This window comes from Lepus europaeus, chromosome 23 (assembly GCF_033115175.1).
Source record: "Lepus europaeus isolate LE1 chromosome 23, mLepTim1.pri, whole genome shotgun sequence".
Taxonomy (NCBI): Eukaryota; Metazoa; Chordata; class Mammalia; order Lagomorpha; family Leporidae; genus Lepus; species Lepus europaeus.
Genome location: NC_084849.1, coordinates 26,095,067 through 26,116,692, shown reverse-complemented (window position 1 = coordinate 26,116,692; position 21,626 = coordinate 26,095,067). Strand labels below are relative to the sequence as shown.

Here is a 21,626-nt window from a genome sequence, read left to right as displayed (position 1 = left end):
TTTTTTTTTTTTTTAAGATTCATTTATTTATTTGAAAGGTAGAGTTACAGACAGAGAGAGGGAAAGCCAGAGAGAGAGAGATCGTCCATCCACTGGTTCATTCCCCAAATGGCTACAAGAGCCAAGGCTGGGCCAGGTCGAAGCCAAGGGCTTCTTCCAGGTCTCCCGTGTGGATGCAGGGACACAAGCTCTGAGCCATCTTCCACTGCTTTCCTGGGCACTTTAGGAGCGAGCTGGATGGGAAGTGGAGCAGCCAGGATTCGAACCAGCACCCATATGGGATGCTGGCATCAGCTTAACCCAATACACCACAATGCACAATGTCAGCCCCTGGAAGATACCCCCAACCCCGTGCCGTGTAACTGTCTTTCAATAATATTTTAATAAAATCTTACTAAAGCACTTAAATAAGTGCTGGGGCTGGTGGGTAAAAGCTGCCACCTGCAGTGCCGGCATCCCACATGAGCACCAGTTCAAGTTCCGGCTGCTCTACTTTTGATTCAGCTCTCTGCTGTGGCCTGGGAAAGCAGTAGAAGATGGCCCAAGTCCTTGGGCCCCTGAACCCATGTGGGAGACCCTGAAGAAGCTTCTGGCTCCTGGTTTCTTTTCTTTTCTTTTTTTTTTTTTTTTAATTTTTGACAGGCAGAGTGGACAGTGAGAGAGAGACAGAGAGAAAGGTCTTCCTTTTGCCGTTGGTTCACCCTCTAATGGCCGCCGCGGTAGCGCGTTGCGGCCAGCGCACCACGCTGTTCCGATGGCAGGAGCCAGGTGCTTCTCCTGGTCTCCCATGGGGTGCAGAGCCCAAACACTTGGGCCGTCCTCCACTGCACTCCCTGGCCACAGCAGAGAGCTGGCCTGGAAGAGGGGCAACCGGGACAGGATCGGTGCCCCGACCGGGACTAGAACCCGGTGTGCCGGCGCCGCAAGGCGGAGGATTAGCGTGTTGAGCCACGGCGCCGGCTGGCTCCTGGTTTCAGACTGGCCCAGTTCTAGACATTGCAGCCATTTTGGAAGTGAACCAGCGTATGGAAAACACCCTCACTTCCCCCACCTCTGCCTCTCTGTAGCTCTGCTTTTCAAATAAATTAATAAATCTTTAAAAAAATTTTGAAAGAAAGAGCTGATTCTAAGTGTGGGGAAGACTGGCTACTCTGGGAAGATAACAAGCTTATTTTCACACAGCCAAGTTCAAATGGGACGTTGAGAATGTGTTCTGAAACTCGGTACAGGACTCGTTATTCCCAGCATGAGGTGCACAGTAAGCTACGACCCTGAGTGCTTGGTCTGACAGCTGCTTGTGTGTGACCTAAGGACTGAGTGATCACCTGATAGCCTTCTGTCTTCTTCTGACACCACTTCAGCAAGGCGTTCCTCTTTGATCCTCCGTATTCTCTTGCCAACGCTGAGAGAGGGTCCTTCCTTTCTTCCCTGGAAAGTGAAAACAAGGAAACCAAAATTGAAATAGTTTTGATTTGAGAACCAGAATAAGAACTTATCAGTTTGCATTTGGAACAGGAGAAATGTACATTCAAAGGCCATCCAATAGCAAGACATATCTTTTTTTTTTTTTTTTAAAGATTTATTTATTTATTTGAAAGCCAGGGAGAGGGAAAAGGAGAGGGAAAGAGAGATAGAGACTTTCCATCAGCTGATTCATTACTCAAATGGCCACAATGGCCAATGTTGGTCCAGCAGAAACTAGGAGCCTGACACTCCATCTGGGTCTCCTATATGGGTAGAAAGGGCCATCTTTCACTGTCTTCCCAGCACATTAGCAGGTACCCAGATCGGAAGCAAAGCAGCCAGGACTGGAACTGGTCCTCTGGTAAGGGATGCCAGCATCGCAAGCGGAAGCTTAGCTCGCTGTGCCCCAACTCCAGCCCCCTTTCATCTTATTTTCAGCTATCAACTTTTAGTTTATGATCTCACAGATCCACTGCTGTCAGGGTTTTTACTGTCCAAAGGGAGGGACTCTACACACCATCCACATGGAAAGTGGCAAAGACCCCACACGATATCCATGTACAATCAGTGGAACGCCTTCTAGGGTGCAGCTGAAAGTGCCGTGGCTGTCTCTCATTCAGTCTCAGACTCTCCGTCATCCTTATGCTTGATTTCTAGCCTTTCCTCTTGGTTTCTAACCTTTTATGTCTTTAATCATCCCATTATCAAACATCATTTATGGCTGCAGCAGGTGGCAAAGAGGCTCGCCTCCCATATCAAATACCTGGTTTTAGTTCCCGGCTTCCTGCTAATGCAGACCCTGGGAAGGCGGCAGGTGACAGCTCCGACCACCCAGATGGGAGACCTGGATTGACTTCCTGGCTCCTACCTTTGGGCCCGGCCCAACCACAGCCCTTAGGGGAACTTGGGGAGTGAACTAGCAAAACATAAAAATAACGATTGCAAGAAATGGGAAAAGCTTGTTCTGTCTCACATGGTGTGTATTCTGTTACCAAAACAGCTTATAAAAGCAGTGGAGAAGGACACAGTGAGAAGCTGCAGAAGAGTCCAGTAGACAGGCATTTGGCCCAGTGATTCAGGTATCTACACCCCATCAGAGTTTTGACTCAATTCCCACTAATGCAGACACCGGGAGGCAGTAGGTGATGGCTGCCACCCACATGGGAGATCTGAATGGAGTTAATAGTTCCTGGCTTCAGCCTGGCCCATCCCCAACCGTTGTGTACATTTAGGAAGTGAAGCAGGGGATGAGAGCAGGTGTGCTCTCTCTCACTCTCCTCACCTCACCCCACCTGTTTAATAAATACATAAAAATTTAAAAAAGAAATGAGCCTTCTAGAGTACCCCTTACAACCTCTTTTTTTAAAAAGATTTATTTACTTTTTGAAAACAGAGTGGGGAGTGGTGCTGTGGTTCAGTGGGTTAAAGCTGTGGCTCAGAGAGTTAAAGCACCTGTATCCCATATGGGTGCCAGTTCAAGTCCCAACTGCTCTCTCCAACCCAGCTCCCTGCTATGGCCTGGGAAAGTAGCGAAGGATGGCCCAGGTGCTTGGGCCCCTGCCACACATGTGAGAGACCTGGAAGGAGTTCCTAGTTCTTAGCTTTGGCCTGGCCCAGTCCTGACTGTTGTGGTCATTTGGGGAGTGAACCAGCAGATGGAAGATCTCTCTCTTTCTCTCTGTCTCTCCTTCTCTCTCTCTCTCTGTCACTCTGCCTTTCAAATAAATAAATAAATCTTTATATTTAAAAAAAAAATCAAAAGAGTGACAGAGAGAGAGAAAAAGAGAATGTGTACTACGGCCAAAAGCACTTACATCTGCTGGTTCACACCCCAAATGGCCACAATACCCAGGGAACATCAAAGCCAGGAGCCAGGGTCTCCCACGTGGGTGACAAGGACCCAAGTTCTTGAGCCATCACCTCCTGTCTTCTAGGGACATTAACAGGGAGCTGGATTGGAAGTGGAATAGCCATGGGTCAAGCAGCACTCAGATACAGGATACAGTGGCAGCTTAACACACTGCACCACAACACCCATCCCTAACCTCTTCATTTTCAAATGGGGAAACTAAGGCCAGGAGACACCTTGCTGAAGATCATAGCTCCTTAGTGGGGAGCCAGAAGGAATGAACCCATCAGCTGGGACACAAAGACTCTGGCTCCCCTTAGTACTGCACTCCCTACGTGCTCCCATGGTACGGCCATTGTGGGACCACAATCTGAAGAAGTTGGGCTTTAAAAGTAAGTGCATAATTTAAATTTGGGAAGATCAAATATCTCATTTTATCTTCAAGCCCACAAATTAATATATAGTTAAATTTCTGAAATCCATTCCTATCCTTCCTTTAATTCTTAATTATCAAGAGTCTCTCCTTATCCTTGTAAACTATGGACGCTACATTTTTGACATCTGTTTTGTTTAACGTAGTATCACATTCTCAGACTCTAATTCTAAACAAGTAGAGCCACTTTTGATATGGCCCATCTTCACGTTCCTTTCCTAAAATTCTGCTGCTGAAATCATCTCTTTTGTTTGAAAAACAAAACCTCCTGGTGCAACGCTCTCCTGAGGTCCTCTCCTCTGCTACCCCCCTGCTCCAGACGTGATGTGTCTGTTTCAGAAGGGCTCTTTTCCCCGATGCTCCTCCAGAACAGACCGTCCTTTGATCACCTTCTCACACAGACTTATCTACTCCACTTTATAGCTTCTACCACATCACAGGGACTCAACTTGGCGTCACAGGGGCTCCACCACCTGGCCATACCTGTTCAATCTTTGCTTCTATCACCCCTGACATGGCCTGGACACCTTTCCCTGGTCGTCTGCATCTGCCTTCAGAATCCGCAGAACCACCTGCCTACAATGTCCCCCTGGCCCAGGTCCTCGGTTGTTCACCCAGAGAGGGTACTATTCTTGCCGATGGTCACCTCTTCTCTCCCCACCCTCAAGGGTCTGCTCAGTCCCACCCAACCTCCTAGGGAGCCTTCTCTGACCCCACCCACACCCCAGGCATTCAGATTTCACACTACTTACTTTTGCGCTCAACTGTTCAACTGTAATTTTAAAAAGCAAAACAAAAACTGCTTGAGGAAAGGAGCTCGCTATTTCATTTGATCGGTATCTTCTATGTCATTTATCTACTTCTCAATGTGGAATAAGTCAGTTAAACACTTAACACCAAAAGAGAGAAAAAGCACAGTGCACACATGCTACTATTTCACAACCCCATCATTTAGGCTCAGAGGCCAGCAAAGGTGTACATGAGATGCATCAGTGTCATCTGCTCTCTACCTTATCCGGCTGCGGGTGGTGGGGGTCACAGACGCTGTGGGAGAGGAGGACAGCGAGAGCTGGGGTGATGTGGTGCCCATGGCCATGAGAGAGGCTGGCGAAGCTCCCTCCGGCGCAGAGATGTCCCGTTTCATTTCTTCACTACTTCGTCGAGACACTGATGGTGAGAAACAGTCATTTACATGTTTTATAACAAAAATATCTTAGAGTGAGTTCTTGAGATATTTTCTTCTGAAGATTCCTAAAAGAATATATATTTCCTTATGGTATAACTAGAAAGCATTTCTCCATTTTTTTCATAAAAAAATCCATGAGAGGTGGGCATTTAGCCTAGCAGTTAAGACGCCAGCATCCCATATCAGAGTGCCTAGGTTTGATACCCACCTCCAGCTCCTGATTCCAGTTTCCTGCTGACACAGACCCTGGGAGGCAGGAAGTGACAGCTCCTGCCACCCATGTGGGAAACCTAGATTGGGTTCCCAGCCCTGGCTGCTGGGGGTATATGGGGTTTGTCGGTAGATGAGGGTTCTCTGCCTTTGTCTCTGTCTCTCACATGGATACATTTTTTAAAAAATTCTGTGAACAGGTAGTTGAACTATGCACTGAGCTCCACACATTCGCGTATGTTGTAGCCAACCCTTTAACACTCACAGTATCTACATAGTACATAGTAAGTACAAATACAACCAGAAACCAAAGGCTTAAGAGCTGGCATTGTGGCATAGAGGGTTAAGCCTCTGCCATGACGTCGGCATCCCAGTTCCACACCTAGCTGTTCCACTTCAGATCCAGCTCCCTGCTAGTGTGCCTGGGAGAGCAGCAGAGGATGGACAGAGTGCTCCAGCCCCTGCACACGCTTCAGAGACACAGAAGAAGCTCTAGGCTTCAGCCTGGCCCAAGCCCTGGCTGTTGCTGCCATTTGAGGAGTGAACCAGCAGATGGAAGATTTCTCTCTTTCTCTCTCTCTCTCTCTCTCTCTCTGTCTCACTTCTTCACTATGTAACTCTGCCTTCCAAATAAAGTAAAAATAAATCTTTAAAAAAACAAACAAAAACAAAGGCTGGTGACTGCAACACAGCACTTGCAACTACTCATCCCTGCCCAGTACCCACACCTGCAATGAACACAGCCCTTCTGATATTGGCTGATAGCTCTGCCAGGGCAGAGAAGGGAAGAGATGCTGCCCAGAATTCTGCATCAGGCTTCACTGAATCCAGGAAGCAAGTCAACTCTGGAGACACAGCAACAACCTTTCAGAAAAGCCTGACTCTGAAAGTCTGGCTCTGTACCACTCTTGTTAGAACTGCTAAGTTCTGGGAACAGTGAGGTGGAAGTGGCCACTTCAGCCCTGAGAACAGCTACAACAAAAGCAGCTTTAAAGAAGGCAGCCCTGAGGAATGCTGGGAGGGCCTTGGAAGCTTAGTGGAGCTCTGTGTGAAGAGACACACAGACAAAGGCCCGGCCCCCAGACCCGTTCTCTCTCAGCTCAGAAGGTGAATCTGCAGGAACCCTTAACTGCCTCTTCCTCAGACTGTGACTGGGACACATCAGTAACTCCCTCCTGCCATCAAGCATCCTTCTTTTAGTGGCTACGATCTTCTTGATTTTCAGGTAGCCATAAAGAGAATATAATTCTGCGTTAGTAAAGCACCATCCTCAAAGATGAAATGGGGACAGACACAATCTGCTATGACGTGATCTTAAAATGACACACTTACACATTTCCAGCATAAGTTTTCCCTGTCAATATGTTTTTAAAAAATTATTTGAAAGAGAAATAGAGGGACATCTCCCCTCTGATGGCTCACTCCCAAAATGCCCACAACAGCCAAAGATGAACAAAGCCAAAGCCAGGAGACAGTACCTCAACCCGTGTCTCCCACATGGGTGGCAGGGAAACAGTTTCCTGCGCCATCTCCTGCTGCCTCCCAGCAGGTGCATTAGCAGGAAGCTGGAATGGAGAACAGAGATGGAACTTGAACCCAGACACTCTGATATGGGGTGCAGGTGTCTTAGGCAGCAGCTTCACCAATACGCCAAACACCCACCCCTCTCACTTGTTTTTATGCTTTAAATCAGTAGTTTCTGTTAAGCTGAGTACTAGGAAACTGCATGATAAAACCTCTCAGACGTTTATATGAAATAGAGGCTGAGAAAGGCCTGCTGTTGCCTCGGCAGGGCCAAACCAAATGATTCCACGGGCCTTAAATGGCCCATGGACCAGACATTCCCCACCCCTGCTGTAGATGCTTAGTAAGTATTTGTTAAATGAAAGGAACTCTCTAGCTTTTTGGTTTTGTTGTTATTTAGGTTTTTTTAAAGCTTTCTTTATTTAATTGAAAGGCAGTGTTACAGGGAGAGGGAGAGACAGGAAAAGAGATCTTCCATCTGTTAGTTCGCTCCCCAGATGGCCACAAAAGCTTGGGGGGACAGGGCTAGATCAAGCAGGAGCCAGAAACTTCTAGGTCTCCCATGTGGGTGGCAGAGGCCCAAGCATTTGGACTATCTTCCACTGCTTTTCCCAGGCCATTAGCAGGGTGCTGGATCAGAAGTAGAGCAGCTGGGACTTAAGCCGGCAACGATATGGAACTCCTAGCACTATGGGCAGCGGCTTTTATTCACTGCACGACAACACTGGCCCCTTATTTTTGTTTTTAAATCACATTTTGAAAATGTGATCTCCATAGAATTTAGAAGATACTACAGGACAAATTCAAAGTGAAAAATAATCAACTTAAGAGCTGAAGAGGCAAGTAGAGTTGAGTAAGTCTAATGAGAAAGTATTCAGGACGATTAGTCTAACTTCTGGAGAATCTTTTGGAACGAAATTTCAGATAAAGGTCATTACCTGAGATGGTCTTGGCACTTTCCATGGCAGGTACTCTGGGCAGCGAGGCAGGTCGGCTGGTGGACGACGTCCTTAACAGATGCTCTGCACAAGAGAAGAAGGTCACAATAGAGAAATCTGGTGCCAGTGAGGATCGCAAGGGTTCAGGGAAGGCGAGTCTGACTTCTCTCAACCTTGCAGCTCACCTTCCTTCCCAATCCCTCAACAGTCCCCACAGTCTGTTCACCCAGAGCATCTCTTGAGGATAAGAGAGCGTTCCACTCAACATTTTATTTCCAGGGACCACCGAGGCTACACAGATGAGCGCTTCTGAATCACTGACTGCCACCTACCTCTCCAGTGCAACTCAACCCAAGCTCACAGATCCCCTAGTGCGTCTCAGTCACATTACAAACTAAGCTAGAGCCTTGTTCCTGGGTGTCGTGGGCCCACCACACACATATACACACACAGTGCACGCCACGCAAGTCCAACTGCAGGCTGCCTGGAGGCAGCACGAGGAAGACAGGCTGTGTTCTGACTGACCAAGGCTAGGTGTGGGAGGATGAGACCAGACTGGTGAGAAAGACCCCTGCGGAGGAAGAAGAAACCCCCGTGTTTCATGAAGACCACTGGCCTTGCTGTCCAAGTGTGGCCACCACTTTTCTGGAACTGACAATGTAAACAATTATCCCCTTCAAAATGTGAGGATGTCAAAAGTAATGGCAAGTGACACTGTCTCCTCAGGACAGCACGTCCTCCACTCCAACAGGGTCTAAGAAACACCTGGTCTGGCGAGCGGGAAGACCAGGCTCAGGATCTCAGTGAAGACAGGACCTACAGTGCCTAGAGTCCTAACAGCTCGCTCATCCTGAACAAACACCAACCCTGTGCAGAGAGCCAAAGCAGGCATCAGTCATGATCCCGGGCCCTGCCGGCAACTAGCATTTCTCCTGACAGGAAGAGCATTTTATGCAGTCTGAGAGACAAAACAGTCAGCAGAACACAGAAATTGCAGAAAACAGAAATTGGCATTTTGGATTTAATCAAAAATTCCATTCAACAATTATGAAACTGTGGTCATTTCCCTCAAAGTCTTAGTCTCCCAAAGAGTAACACAGCAAATTAAGAAAGCAAAAACAAAGGTGAGAAAGAAATCAAAACAGAAGTGTCAGCTATGGACACAGGCAACAGTCCTGGCCATTCCTGAGACAGGAAGTGTTTCTAAGGTGTAGTATGTAACGTGTGCTCTTTTACAGTGCACGCTACAGGCACACAAGTGAAAAGAGGTGCACAGAATTCACTGCTGATACGCACGCCTACCACCTCGGTAAGTCTTGTGTTTGCGACATTTCTACTCGCAGGGCCACAGACAAACCCTGCTGTAGCCCAATACCTGAACTTTCTAAAAATGCACAAAAATGTCCTGAAGGCCCAGGTAGGTTATTTGTTTTAGAGTCATCTGTGGCGGCTTTCAACAGCTACAGCACCACGTGTACTGCCAGCCCAAGAAGTTATTTTCCCTGCGAGAATCCAGTCTGCCCAGTGGTGCCTGGCACAGGGACAACACCGGACGGTGGCATCTGCAGGCTAGTTTCCACCTTCACGGTACACTATCCAGCAGAGCCTCCTTCCGGAGATAAGATTAGTGCACCACAGTCAATTATAGCAGGCTGCAGATTGCATCTTACAGTAAAAAAAAGAAAAATCCTACCCTATTGCCACATGGAGTTATTCTTGTCTTTAATCCATTCATGAAACAAAACCCAGGGGGTGCCTGTCTACGACTCGCCAGCACTGGGCTTGGTGCAAAGGTCAGGGGAAAGCAGCAAGGCGACTGAGGACGTGTCCTCGTGGAGCTCAGGTCTCGAGCGGAAGCAGACATCCATAAAATCATGATGAGTGCTGGCTAGAGTTAAGTACATGGGGCTCTGGGAACACAGTGGGCAACATGGCTGATCTCGAGGGGAGGTCCGGAAAGGCCTCCTCAGGAAATGACAGCAAAGTTAAGACTAGAAGAATAATTAATGGTTTTTATGCAGGCAAAGGGGAGCTTGGAAGGAAAAGAGCGTTCAGCGAACACCAAGAGAAATGCAGGGCGGCGACGGTGGAGGGCAAGGGCAGGCCACGCAGGCCCATTCCACAGGGAGGAGCCTGGACTCACCCTGCTGCAATGAGCAGACAGTGAGGGTCTATCTGGTTAGCACTGGGGAGGGGTAATAGTGCGTGCACGATGCCAGCTCCTGTACAGAGATGGTGACGACCTGGACGTCAGTGACATCACCGCAGAGGTAAAGCCAACAGATTCAAGCAGGCAGGATCAACAGACATCCTGACCAACCGGATGCAGAGGTGAGAAGGGAGGAGGTACTATGTACAGAGATGGAAAGGTAAGGTGTGTTAGGAAAGGAAGATAGGTGGACACACTGAATTCGAGAACGCTTTGAGGTACCCAAGGAAAGATGTGGAGCAGGCAATCAGCCAGTTCAGAACAAAGTCTGAAGTGTGCATCACAGTTCTGGAAATCATCAGCATATGGCTGAAGAGGTGGGAGTCTACAGGGTGACATGGAGGTCCCTGGCAGCTTCGCTTGAGTAATTCAATAGCTTGGTGGGGACAAAACTAAGATTAGAATGTGCTGAGGGGAGACTGGAAGTTGGTAAAAATGGGGAGATAAGTGGTTGAAGGGTAAGAGAAAGCAAAGCAGTGAGTGTGTGAGAGAGGGAGGGCTTTCTTCCCTTTTCACATGGGACCATTGTAAGCATTTTAAATGATGACAGAAGGGAATCAGCAAAGAGGACAAAGATGAAGATCCAGGAGAAGGGGATGATCAGGCAACAGCAGGTGGCCAATAGCATCTGCGAAAGCCCACGGGGATGGGATCTGAGGCCCAGAAAAGGAATAAACCTGGAGAGAGATATGTACTCTGCTTGCTTCCAACAGACGGCTAGAGATAACAGGAGCACACCAGACCTTAATTCTCTTATTTCAGAAATCAGAGAAACAGTTGTCCCTTTATTGTTTTCCAAATCAAATTTACTGGCAAAATAATGGATTTTAAAATAGGAGCCTTTCCTAATTTAAAAGATGATTAATTAATTAAAGAAATAAAAATAGCAGCTGAACATGCACCTTCTGTTAGTTGAGGAGTAATTCCAAATGGACCAATGCTCCTGCCAAAAACAACTTTAAAATCTCAAAAATATATGAAGCCAGCATTGTGGCACAGCAGGTTAAGCTGCCACCTGCAATGCTGGCATCCCATTTGAGTGCCAGTTCATGTCCCAGCTGCTAGACTTCTGATCCAGCTCCCTGCCTGGCAAAGCAGAGGAGGAAGGCCCAAGTGGTTTGGCCCCTGCCATCGACATGGGAGAGCCAGATGGAATTCCTGGCTCCTGGCTTCAGCTTGGCTCAGTCTGATCATTGCAGCCATCTGGGGAGTGAACCAGCAGAGGGATGGAAAATCTCTCTCTCTCTCTAACTCTGACTTTCAAATAAATAAATAAATAAATAAATAAAAGCCACTAATGTCATCAGCAGGCCCCCACCCCATGACCCTTTCTTTCTCTCTCTCTGCTTCTTAAATAAATAAATCTTAAAAATAAAAAAGAAAGGGCTGGCGCCGCAGCTCAATAGGCTAATCCTCTGCCTGCAGCGCCGGCACACCGGGTTCTAGTCCCGGTTGCTCCTCTTCCAGGCCAGCTCTCTGCTGTGGCCCGGGAGTGCAGTGGAGGATGGCCCAAGTGCTTGGGCCCTGCACCCCACGGGAGACCAGGAGAAGTACCTGGCTCCTGGCTTCGGATCAGCGCGGTGTGCCAGCTGCAGCACACCAGCCGCAGCGGCCATTGGGGGCTGAACCAACGGAAAAGGAAGACCTTTCTGTCTCTCTCTCACTGTCCACTCTGCCTGTCAAAAAATAATAATAATAAAACAAAAATAAAAAAGAAAGAAAAAAGGAATACACTTTGAGAAGGATCAGGTATCCTTTCTCAGAATCCTAGTGAGAAGGGGCAGCAGCTTAGATGACAAGACACTACAAGGAAGACTGTTACTGATTCTGGACGTATTTTGAAAAGCAGGGCCATTTTGTTTTTGTTTTTGACAGGCAGAGTGGACAGTGAGAGAGAGAGAGACAGAGAGAAAGGTCTTCCTTTTCCGTTGTTTCAGCCCCCACTGGCCACTGCGGCCGGCGCACTGCGCTGATCTGAAGCCAGGAGCTTCTCCTGGTCTCCCATGTGGGTGCAGGGCCCAAGGACTTGGGCCATCCTCCACTGCACTCCCGGGCCACAGCAGAGAGCTGAACTGGAAGAGGAGCAACCAGGACAGAATCCGGCACCCCAACCGGGCCTAGAACTCAGGGTGCTGGTGCTGCAGGCGGAGGATTAGCCTATTGAGCTGCGGCGCCAGCCAAGCAGGACCATTTTTAACACACAACAGATCTAAGATGTAGTGAGGAGTTAAGGTTGACTCTAGGGTATATCAACTGAGATGGGGAAGGCAGATTCCATGTGGGAAGTGTGGGAATCTTGTCCTGGACACATTCAGTCTGCAAATATTCAATTACTACAATAAGGATGTCAAGTGGCAACGGCATGTGTGACTCTGGGGCCCAGAGGGGAGGAAGAGGCTGGAGAGGAGACTGGGACAATCCTCAGCCAGGGAAACAGTGCTTAAAGCCATGAGAAAGGAAACAGTAACAAAGCGTGAGCACGCACAGAGAACAAAGGCCCAGAGGCTGAGCTCTGGGCCACACCACTTACAGGTCAGGAAGAAAGGGACTGGCACAGGAGATGGAGGAGACACAGGAGTGTGGTGTTGGGAAAACAAAGAGAACAGCCCAGAAGAGGGAGTGTTCCACGGTGCCCAATCAGGCTAACTGTGTGTATCAGAGCAGGACTGAGAGCTCACGTGGCTGGCAACATGACCTCAGCAGCTGCAGGTATGATGGGGTGGAAGGAGAGTCTGGCTGTAGGTCTGAAGAGAGGAACTGGTGCTCATCACTATTCCTGGTTACAGTTGAGGGTCTGCATCAAAGAGACCAACAGCCAGGCTGCGGTGAGGCCAAGGACCTCTGCGCACACACAGAAACCATTTGTAGATCCAGCCGGGAGGTGGGGTGTCAAAACAGGAAGAGGAGACACAAAGTGCTTGGGTCAAGGAGACTTTAAATTTTCCATTATTTGTTCCCTTAGCAAGTGGGCTTTCTGAGTGGGAGGAGAGCTTGGGTCAGGAATGAAGAACGAAGCAGGAGTGAAGAGGCAGCAAATAAAGCCTCTCTGTGCAGGGGAGACAGCAGCAGCATCTCCTGTCTCACTGTCCCTAACTGTACACAACCAGTCTGCCCGACACTCAGGAAAGACTCAGCGATGAGGAGTTCCATCACCACACTGAACTCACACTGATGCCATGCAGAGTCTGCAGCCCCAGTGCTCCTGGTACTTTAACTGAACAAGTCTCACCCCTACTGTGAGGTATTAAGAGGGTAGCATTCAGAGGAGGGCCTTTGGAGAGTAATCAGGATTGAATGAGGCTATTATGATGACTGGGGCTGTCATGACAGAATCCCAGTACCTCCAGAACTGTGTGAGCTAAAGTAAAGCTCTTTTTTTTTTTTTTTTTTTGTCCCCAAAGATACCTTTTATTTAATGAGTACAAATTTCATAAGCACAACTTTAGGAATATAGTGATTCTTCCCAGTATACCCACCCTCCTACTCAATCTCCCACTCCACCTTCTTCTCCTCCTCCCTCCTCCATTCCCAACCCATTCTCCATTAAGATGAATTTTCAATTAACTTTATATACAGAAGACCAACTCTATACTAAGTAAAGATTTCAACAATTTGTGCGTGCGTACACACACACACACACAAAATTGGGAACAAGTTTTATTGTAAATTCTCATAATACAACTCATTGAGGACAGAGGTCCTGCATGGGAAGTAAGTACACAGTGACTCTTGTTGTTAGTTTAACAATTAATACTCTTACGTATAATGTCAGTGACTACCTGGGGCTATTGACATGAGCTGCCTAGGCCATGGAAGCCTTTTGAATCCACAATCTCTGTTAGTATTTAGACAAGGCCATAAGCAGAGTGGAAGTTCTCTCCTCCCTTCAGAGTAAGGTACTTTATTCTTTGATGGTCCCTTCTTTCCACTGGGGTCTCCCTCTCAGAGATCCTTCCTGTAGGACATTTTTTTTTTTTTTTTTTTTTTTTTTTTTTTTTTTGCAACAGTGTCTTGGCTTTCCATGCCTGAAATGCTCTCATGGGCTTTTCAGCCAGACTAGAACTCCTTAAGGGCTGATTCTGAGGTCAGAGTGCTATTTAAAGCAATTGTCATTCTATGAGTCTGCTGTGTGGACTGCTTCCCAATGTTGGAACATTCTCTCCTTTTTAATTTTATCTATTATTATTACCAGACACTTGATCTTATTTATAGGATCCCTTTAACACTTAATCCTATCTATATGATCACTTTAACACTTAAGATGGCATTTTTTACCACCCAGCTTAATGGGATTTGGGGTCCCATGGCAAGTTTTTAAACTATACCCTTAGAATTAAGTCTGTAGGAATGTATGCAGAACTACACAGCTTTACAGTTACAAACTTCCTCCTCCCTCTCTTATTCCTATTATTTTTTCTGAGATCTATTTTCAATTGACTTTATATACATGTGATTAACTCTACGTTAACTAAAGAGTTCAACAAACAGTATGAAGAAGAAAAAAAAACTGTTCTACAACAGTCAAGACAAGGGCTGTTCAAGTCATTGCTTCCCAAAGTGTCAATTTCACTTCTACAGATTTCCTTTTAGATGCTCTATTAGTTATCACAGATCAGGGAGAACATAAGATATTTGTCCTTTGGAACTGGCTTATTTCATTATGATGTTTTCTAGATTCATCCATTTTTTTTTTCTGCTATGTAGTATTCCATAGAGTACATATCCCATAATTTTTTTATCCAGTCTTCAGTTGATGGGCATGAGTTTATCTGCACCCCCATGTTTACTGCAGCTCACAACAGCTAAGATGTGGAATAAACCTCTTTTCTTTACATAGTAGCCTGCCTCAGGTAGTCTGTCACAGGAATGAAAAGATGACAATTGTGATACACATCATATTGGTTGAAGTGATGTCAACAGCAAAGAGAATAATAATTTAGTTAGCCAAAAAAGTCAGAATAATCCAACAACTAACCACAAATGTGGAACACTGATATATGAGCTGTACCTTGAACAGGGATCTCCCCATAGTTTGGTCTCTTATCTGAAAGGGCTGTCAGGGGTTTGGATGCTGAGATTGGTCCACTGATGGAATGTCTCTGAAATCATTAAAAAAAACAGTATCAAAGTTACGCTAAATCTAGTGCTGAGACTCAGAAAAGAGAGTAAATGCTAGAGAGTAAATATTTAGTTATAAATATAGATAATTCCTTCCACTGCTACAGTAACCTTGTAACACATATACATACATACACACAGAATGTGATAAATGTACTTTTTTTAAAAACTGAACATTATGAGGTAATTACAGATCCATTCACATGAAGCTGTAGTAAAGATCACAAAGAGATCACACACCCAGCAGCACTGTCTGGTAAATCTATACTAGACCATCACAATCAGGTCACAGACACTGATGCAAACAAGATACAGACCATTTCCATTAACCACGAGATCCCTCCTACCACTCTTTTACAATCACAGCCATTTTCCCCAACCCCAAAACTGCCTCAATGACCCCTGATAAACAATGGTATTCTGAGTACAATTTCATTACTCTGCTTAAAGATAATTCTTAAAAGGGTGAGGCTTCAAGTCCTGACTACTTCACTTCCAACTTCTTGCTAATGCACATCCTGGGAGGCAGCAGAAGAAGGCTTGGGTCCCTGCCACCCGTACAGGAGGCCTGTCTTCCCTGGGTGGATCAGCAGGGAGCTGGATCAGAAGTAGAACAACCATAACTCAAACCAGTGTTTGGATATGTGATGCTGGCATTGCAGGCGGCAGCCTAACCTCCTGTGCCACAATACCACCCTCTCCCAACTCCTCCAGTTTTTTAACCTAGGCACCTTCTAATTACTCATTTCATATTCCCAGCAGAAACGTGTGAGGTACAGCTCCTCCACATCCTTCCTACACTTGATATTGTTAGTGTTTTAATTCTGGCCACTCTGCGGATTGTGGAGCAGAATACCAGCGCAGGTTTAATTTCTGCTTCTCTGATGATCAATTACGATGTGTATCTTCTCACAGGCAGGAAGCCATTTGTTTATCTTCCCTTGAGAAGCTTTGCTCTTTTCCCCAATCTTTTGCCCATTGCTAATGGGCTGTTTGTCTTTACTGAATGCAAGTCTTTTATTAGATAAATGTGTTATAAATTTACTCTCTCAAGTCTGAAGTTTTGCCTTTCATTTTCTTCATGTCTTTCAAAGAAGTTTTACATTTTGTGGCCCAATTTTTCCATTTGCTTCCATGGTTCATGCTTTTCGTGTGTATCCTAGGTAACTGTCTTTGCAGTCTCAGACAGAGGTCACAATGGTTTTCCTGGTGTCCTCATGTGGACATTTTACAGGTTTGGTCAGCCTCAACCTCTGCATATGCCACGAGGCTGAGGTTATCCCATACGAACATGGAGCTGTTTCAGATCTCTTGCAGAACACTGTGCCTCATCCACGTGCCTCATCATTCCCTTGGCACTTTTGGTAAAATCACTTGGCCTATTTCTGGACTCAGTATCTATTCCACTGTCTACACTGAACTGTGTCAAACCAATTGGGCAGTGCAAGTTCTTGAAATTTGTTCTTTTTTACCATCTTAGATGCTTTGAATATTCAGGGTCTTTTGCAGGTTTCCATATAAATTTTAAATTGTCTTGTTAACTGCTACCCCAAAAAGCACTGGGATCTTAACTGGGACTGTGCAGAACATGAAGATTAATGAGAAGGAGAACTGCAAGATATTAATAATGCTGGCTCTTCTATACCCTAAGCACAGCGACTCTTCTCATTCACTACTTAATTTCTCTCAGGAATAGTTCACAGCTTTCAATCTACAGGTGTAGCACACATTTCATTAAATTACTGCTAAGTACTTCAGCAGCCAACTGTCCGTGCTAGAATATGGAAGTCTAGGTGGCTGTCAAGTGGTGACCTTGAATCCTGCAACACTGCTCACCTCAAGAAGCTTTTCTGAGGATTCCTTGGGATTTTTAAGTAACCGATCATGTCATCTGCAAAAGATGACAGTTTTACTTCTCCATTTCCCATCTGTTTGCTGACTTTTCTCTCCTTGGCCTTCTTGTACAGAGGAGATCAAGCAAAATGTTCGACAAAAGCAGTGAGCATGGGCATCCTTGCCTTGGTGCGGTCCTAGTAAGAAAGCACTCAAGGGCCCTGTGATGTAGTAGGCTAAGCCTCAGCCTGCAGTGCCGGCATCCCATATGGGTGCCAGCTCATGTCCCGGCTGCTCATCTTCCAATCCAACTCTCTGCTGATGGACTGAGAAGGCAGTGGAGGATGGCCTAAGTGCTTGGGTCCCTGCACCCATACAGGAGACCCTGAAGAATCTTCTGGTTCCTAGCTTGATTGGCCCAACTCCAGCCACTGGGGAGTGAACCAGCAGATGGAAGACCTTTCTGTCTCTCCCTTTGTCAGTAACTCTGCCTAAAATAAATAATATCTTAAAAAAAAAAAAAAAAGGAAGCACTCGGTCTCTCCATTGGCTATGATGTTAACTGGAGACTTTCCATAGACCCCATTTTCCTGGATGTTTTTCAAAGTTTTTCAAGCTTCCTAGTTTGCTGAAGCATTTTTTACTCAGAATGGGTGTGAAATTTCATTTTTCTGCAAAAACTAAGAGTCACAGGTTTTTCTTTATTCATTCTGTTGGAAGTAAATTTTACCTTTTCTTCTCAGGTACGTATGGTTCTTAGTAAGGGCAGACTTACACTGTTATACTGTGCTGAACCCAATCTGCTAAAACATTAGATTTATATCTATATTCATCAGGGATATTGATTAGTTTTGTTTTGTTTTTGTAATTCTTTGTCTTGTTTTGCCTTTAGATAAAGCTGGCTCTATAAATTGAACTGGGAAATCTTTCTCGTCTGTTTTCTGAAAGACATGAATTATTTCTCCCACAAAAGTTTAACTGAACTCACAAACAAACCATATGAGCCTCGAGTTTTCTTTATGTAACCTTTGATTTTAAAATCATTATGGAGGGGCCATTGTTGTGGAATAACAAGTTAAGTTGCTGCCTGTGATGCTGGCATTCCATATAGGTTCCACTTGAGTCTCGGCTGCTTCACTTCCAATCCAGCTCCCTGCTAATGGCCTGGGAAAACAGCAGAAGATGGCCGAAGTGCTTAGGCCCCTGCCATGCACATGAGAGATCCACAAGAAGCTCTTGGCTCCTGGCTCCAGCCTGGTCCAGTCATGGCCATTGCAGCCATCTAAAGAGTGAACCAGCAGATGGAAGATCTCTCTCTCTTTCAAATAAATAAATCTTTAAAAAATAAAAGGAATAATAAATAATAAAGGTCACAGAAGTTGCAGACAGTACAAAGCAGCCCCAAGTACTTTTCATCCAATTACTCCAACACACACAAACCCCAAGGCTCTGCAGATAAAGAATTCTCTCAGCTTTTAGTTGCCTAATAAATCCCTCCCTGTTTTTTGAAGACACAGAATTCTAAGCTGACGGCTGTCCATCCCCCTTCCCTGCACTTAACGATGTCATTCCACTGTCTTTCGACTTTCGTACTTTCTACCTAGCAGTCTGTGATCCTTCTTATCTGGCTGGCCTTAGCAGTGCCTTGCTGCAGGGTGTGCATGTGTGTGTGTATGCTTGCCTTGCCTTAGTTTTCTTGGATCTGTGAGTATATAACTTCTATCAAATTTGGATTAGCTTCAGCTATTATTTCTTCAAATGTTCTTTTCTGACACTCTTTTCCTTGGATTCAAATGTCAGGTTTGTAAGGACACTGAATTTTACCCCAAGTCAGTTTGTCTGTTCCCTCCTCTCTGTGATTAATTTTCCTGGGCTCTTTTTCTCACCTTGCACTACATTCTCTCTCGTGTGCACGTCTCCTTTCACACCCCTAGGCACACAGGGCATATTCATGTATACTAATTCCATCACTTCTATCTTTTCCAGGATTGACTGATTTTTTTTTCCTGGTTATAGGTCACATTTTCCTGCTTCTTCACTATGTAGTAATTTTGTGCTGCATGCCAGATTATGCATTTTATAACACTGAGCTCTGTATTTACTACAATTCTATAAAGAGTACTGCACTTTGTTCTGACAGGTAAATAAGCTACTGTATTAGTTATCTTTACTACACGACAAATTACCCTGAAACTTTAGTGGCTTAAAACTATAAACATTTATGATCTCATAGTTTCTATAGGTCAGAAAGCTTAGCGGGGTGCCTCTGGCTCAAGGTCTCTCCCAAGGCAGCAACGCGGTTGTCATCAGGCTCAGAAATCTGCTACTAAGCTAGCTCATGTGGGCCTCTCCACAGGCTGGCTCGCAACACGGCAGCTGGCTCTCCCCACGTGAGCTGATAAAAGACAACAAGGGGAACCCTGGAGACCTTACCTTGGAAAGGACATCCCATCACTGCTGCCACCTTCTATTCACTAGAAGCAAATCACAAAGTCCACCCAAAGCTCACCAGGATCCGACTCCCAACAGTCACTGTACAGGCTGCCTGCCACGGTTACTTATAGGCCTCTCTGGTTTGACTGAAGCTGTTTTTTTAAGGTCTGTTAGGGCAAATCTAGAGTAGCCTTTACTCTAGGGCTATTCAGTTCCATTTAAAGGATGGCCTTTTAGGGGTCTTTATTGAATGCTGCACTGTGACTGGTGGGAACACAAATGATGCCCTACCCTATGTGATCTATGAAGTCTCAAAAGGCTCCCACGACTATTCCTGGGAAGTTGTTCTTGCCCACCCTTGTGGGGCTGCACTCTACGCATGTGCAGACTGGCTTTCAGACAAAGACTCGCAGGGCCGCCTCTGCTCTGTGCAGCTCCCTCTTCCCAGGTGCTCTGCCCTGCAGAGTCCAGCAGTCTCAGTCTCCTTGAACTCTGATTTGCATCTCCTCAGATCCAGCTGGTTTCCCTTTCCCTGCTCCTTGTGGGTTCATACTCCCTGCACCACCATCCAGTAAAAACGTGAGCCACAGTGGGATTCACCTCATTTCTTCACTCTCTCAGGTATCACCCCTGGTACTACTTACAGTACCAGGCCTGAAAATAGCTGCCCCTGTATCTTGTCCAGCCTTCTAGTTGTGTGGGACAGCAGTCCCCGTTCTTGCTCCTGACCAGAAGCACAATTCCCACCCAGCGACTTCTGAAAAACTAACAACTCTCATCTTGGGCCCCAGTCCCCAGAGATTCTGCTCACTAGCATGAGGCCTGGGAACCTATGTGTTTAGAACTTTCCACATGATTTTTATATACAATTAGGCTTGAGAAGCACTGTACTAATAATGTACTAAATGTAGCTTGTAACTGTTAGCTTTTCTCAAGTTACAGAAATGAGACTTTTCTTATCTCCACAGATTTACAAAATGATGCCTTTACCATCAAATTTCAGCAAACATTACAGAGGAAAACATCTTATTTGAAGTTCATTATACTTTGTACCTTTCTTTTGCTTTTAGTTATATCTTTAGATCTTCAGAAAAAAAAAAAAAGGATTAAACCACAAAAAACACTGAATACCTGTAGGAAAAATATGAAATTCCCCTTGCTCCATTTAAATAAAGATATAATATCTTGGACATACATGGAAATGTGAAGCTTGCTGACTTGCAACATTACAAATGCAGCAGGAGCACACTTTTATCACAAACTTGCTGAGAAAAAGTTAAAATGTTCATTCACAAAACACATGGACGAAATAAACACAGCAGAAAGGTATCAACTGAAGAAGAAAGTGCTGGGGCCAGCACTGTGGCATATCATGCAAAGCCGCCGCCTGCAGAGCCGGCATACCATATGGGTGCCAGTTCAAGTTCCCGGCTGTTCCACTTCTGATCCAGCTCTCTGCTACGGCCTGGGAAAGCAGTAGAAGATGATCCAACTCCTTGGGCCCCTGGACTTGCATGGGAGACCCAGAAGAAGCTCCTGGCTCCTGGCTTCCAATCAGCCCAGCGCTGGCTGTTGCTGCCATTTAGGGAGTGAATCAGTGGATCAAAGATCTCTCTTTCTCTCTCTCTGTAGCTCCAACTTTCAAATAAAATAAATAAATCATAAAAAAAAAAGAAGATGATGATGATGCTTGGGATCCTATGACTTCAGGGAAGAGACGCAGCCAAGGCCATCCTATATCACAGGACACTAGATTTTGGGCCACTCACACCAGAAGCGGCTGGACGGCTGGATGAGGTGCAGTGAAAGGAGCTCCTGTGCACCACAGAGGAACAACCCTCCACCATGAGGAAGGAGCTATGGAAACCTGCGCACAGTCAGCGGTGCCCCTGTGCTCGACACAAGCCGCAGTTCTCTGAATTCATGGTTTGTGCAGACCTCCTCCCATTCTGCACCTGAGCTGACCCTGTGCCCTAGTGCTCGGAACAAAGAATGAGACACAAGTCACACTGTGCTAGTTCCATGCCTAGGTCTCACGAAGTTTTGCTGACTTCCACTTCCTCCCTCCTGGAGGTGGAGACACCATAAGAAGCCTAGAAAGAAAGAGGCTTTCCAGAGAGACAGAGGCTCAGGATGCTGCTAAGGCCAGGCCCCAGCCCTTCAGGTTGAGTGCAGCTACAGAGTGAGGCCAGGGGAAGCCAGTGAAGAACTGCCGCCTCAACACAGACAAATGTGGAAAATAACCCACTGCTGTCTTAAGTCCCCAACAGAGAAGCACACATCCCACACTGAGATATGTCCTGGGGCAGCACAGGGGGAACAGCAGTCTCTAGTGCCAGGTTCGAATCTCAGGTCTACCATTTCTTACCTAGAAAGTTAATTAACCTTTCCAGGCCTTAGTGAACAACAGGCTAAGAACAGCATCTCAC

The 21,626-nt window shown here is 46.0% G+C and overlaps 1 protein-coding gene across 1 annotated transcript in view; it reads right to left on the bottom strand.

The window, feature by feature from the left end:
- Positions 1 to 21,626, bottom strand: part of SPECC1L (sperm antigen with calponin homology and coiled-coil domains 1 like) — a 142,241-nt gene that overhangs the window by 48,607 nt on the left and 72,008 nt on the right. The window contains exons 10-13 of the mRNA XM_062182105.1: positions 14,822 to 14,912; positions 7,605 to 7,688; positions 4,757 to 4,913; positions 1,326 to 1,428 (exon numbers count right to left, since the gene is read on the bottom strand). Of these exons, the coding sequence (XP_062038089.1) occupies positions 1,326 to 1,428; positions 4,757 to 4,913; positions 7,605 to 7,688; positions 14,822 to 14,912 (435 nt within the window). The remainder of the gene's footprint in view (positions 1 to 1,325; positions 1,429 to 4,756; positions 4,914 to 7,604; positions 7,689 to 14,821; positions 14,913 to 21,626) is intronic.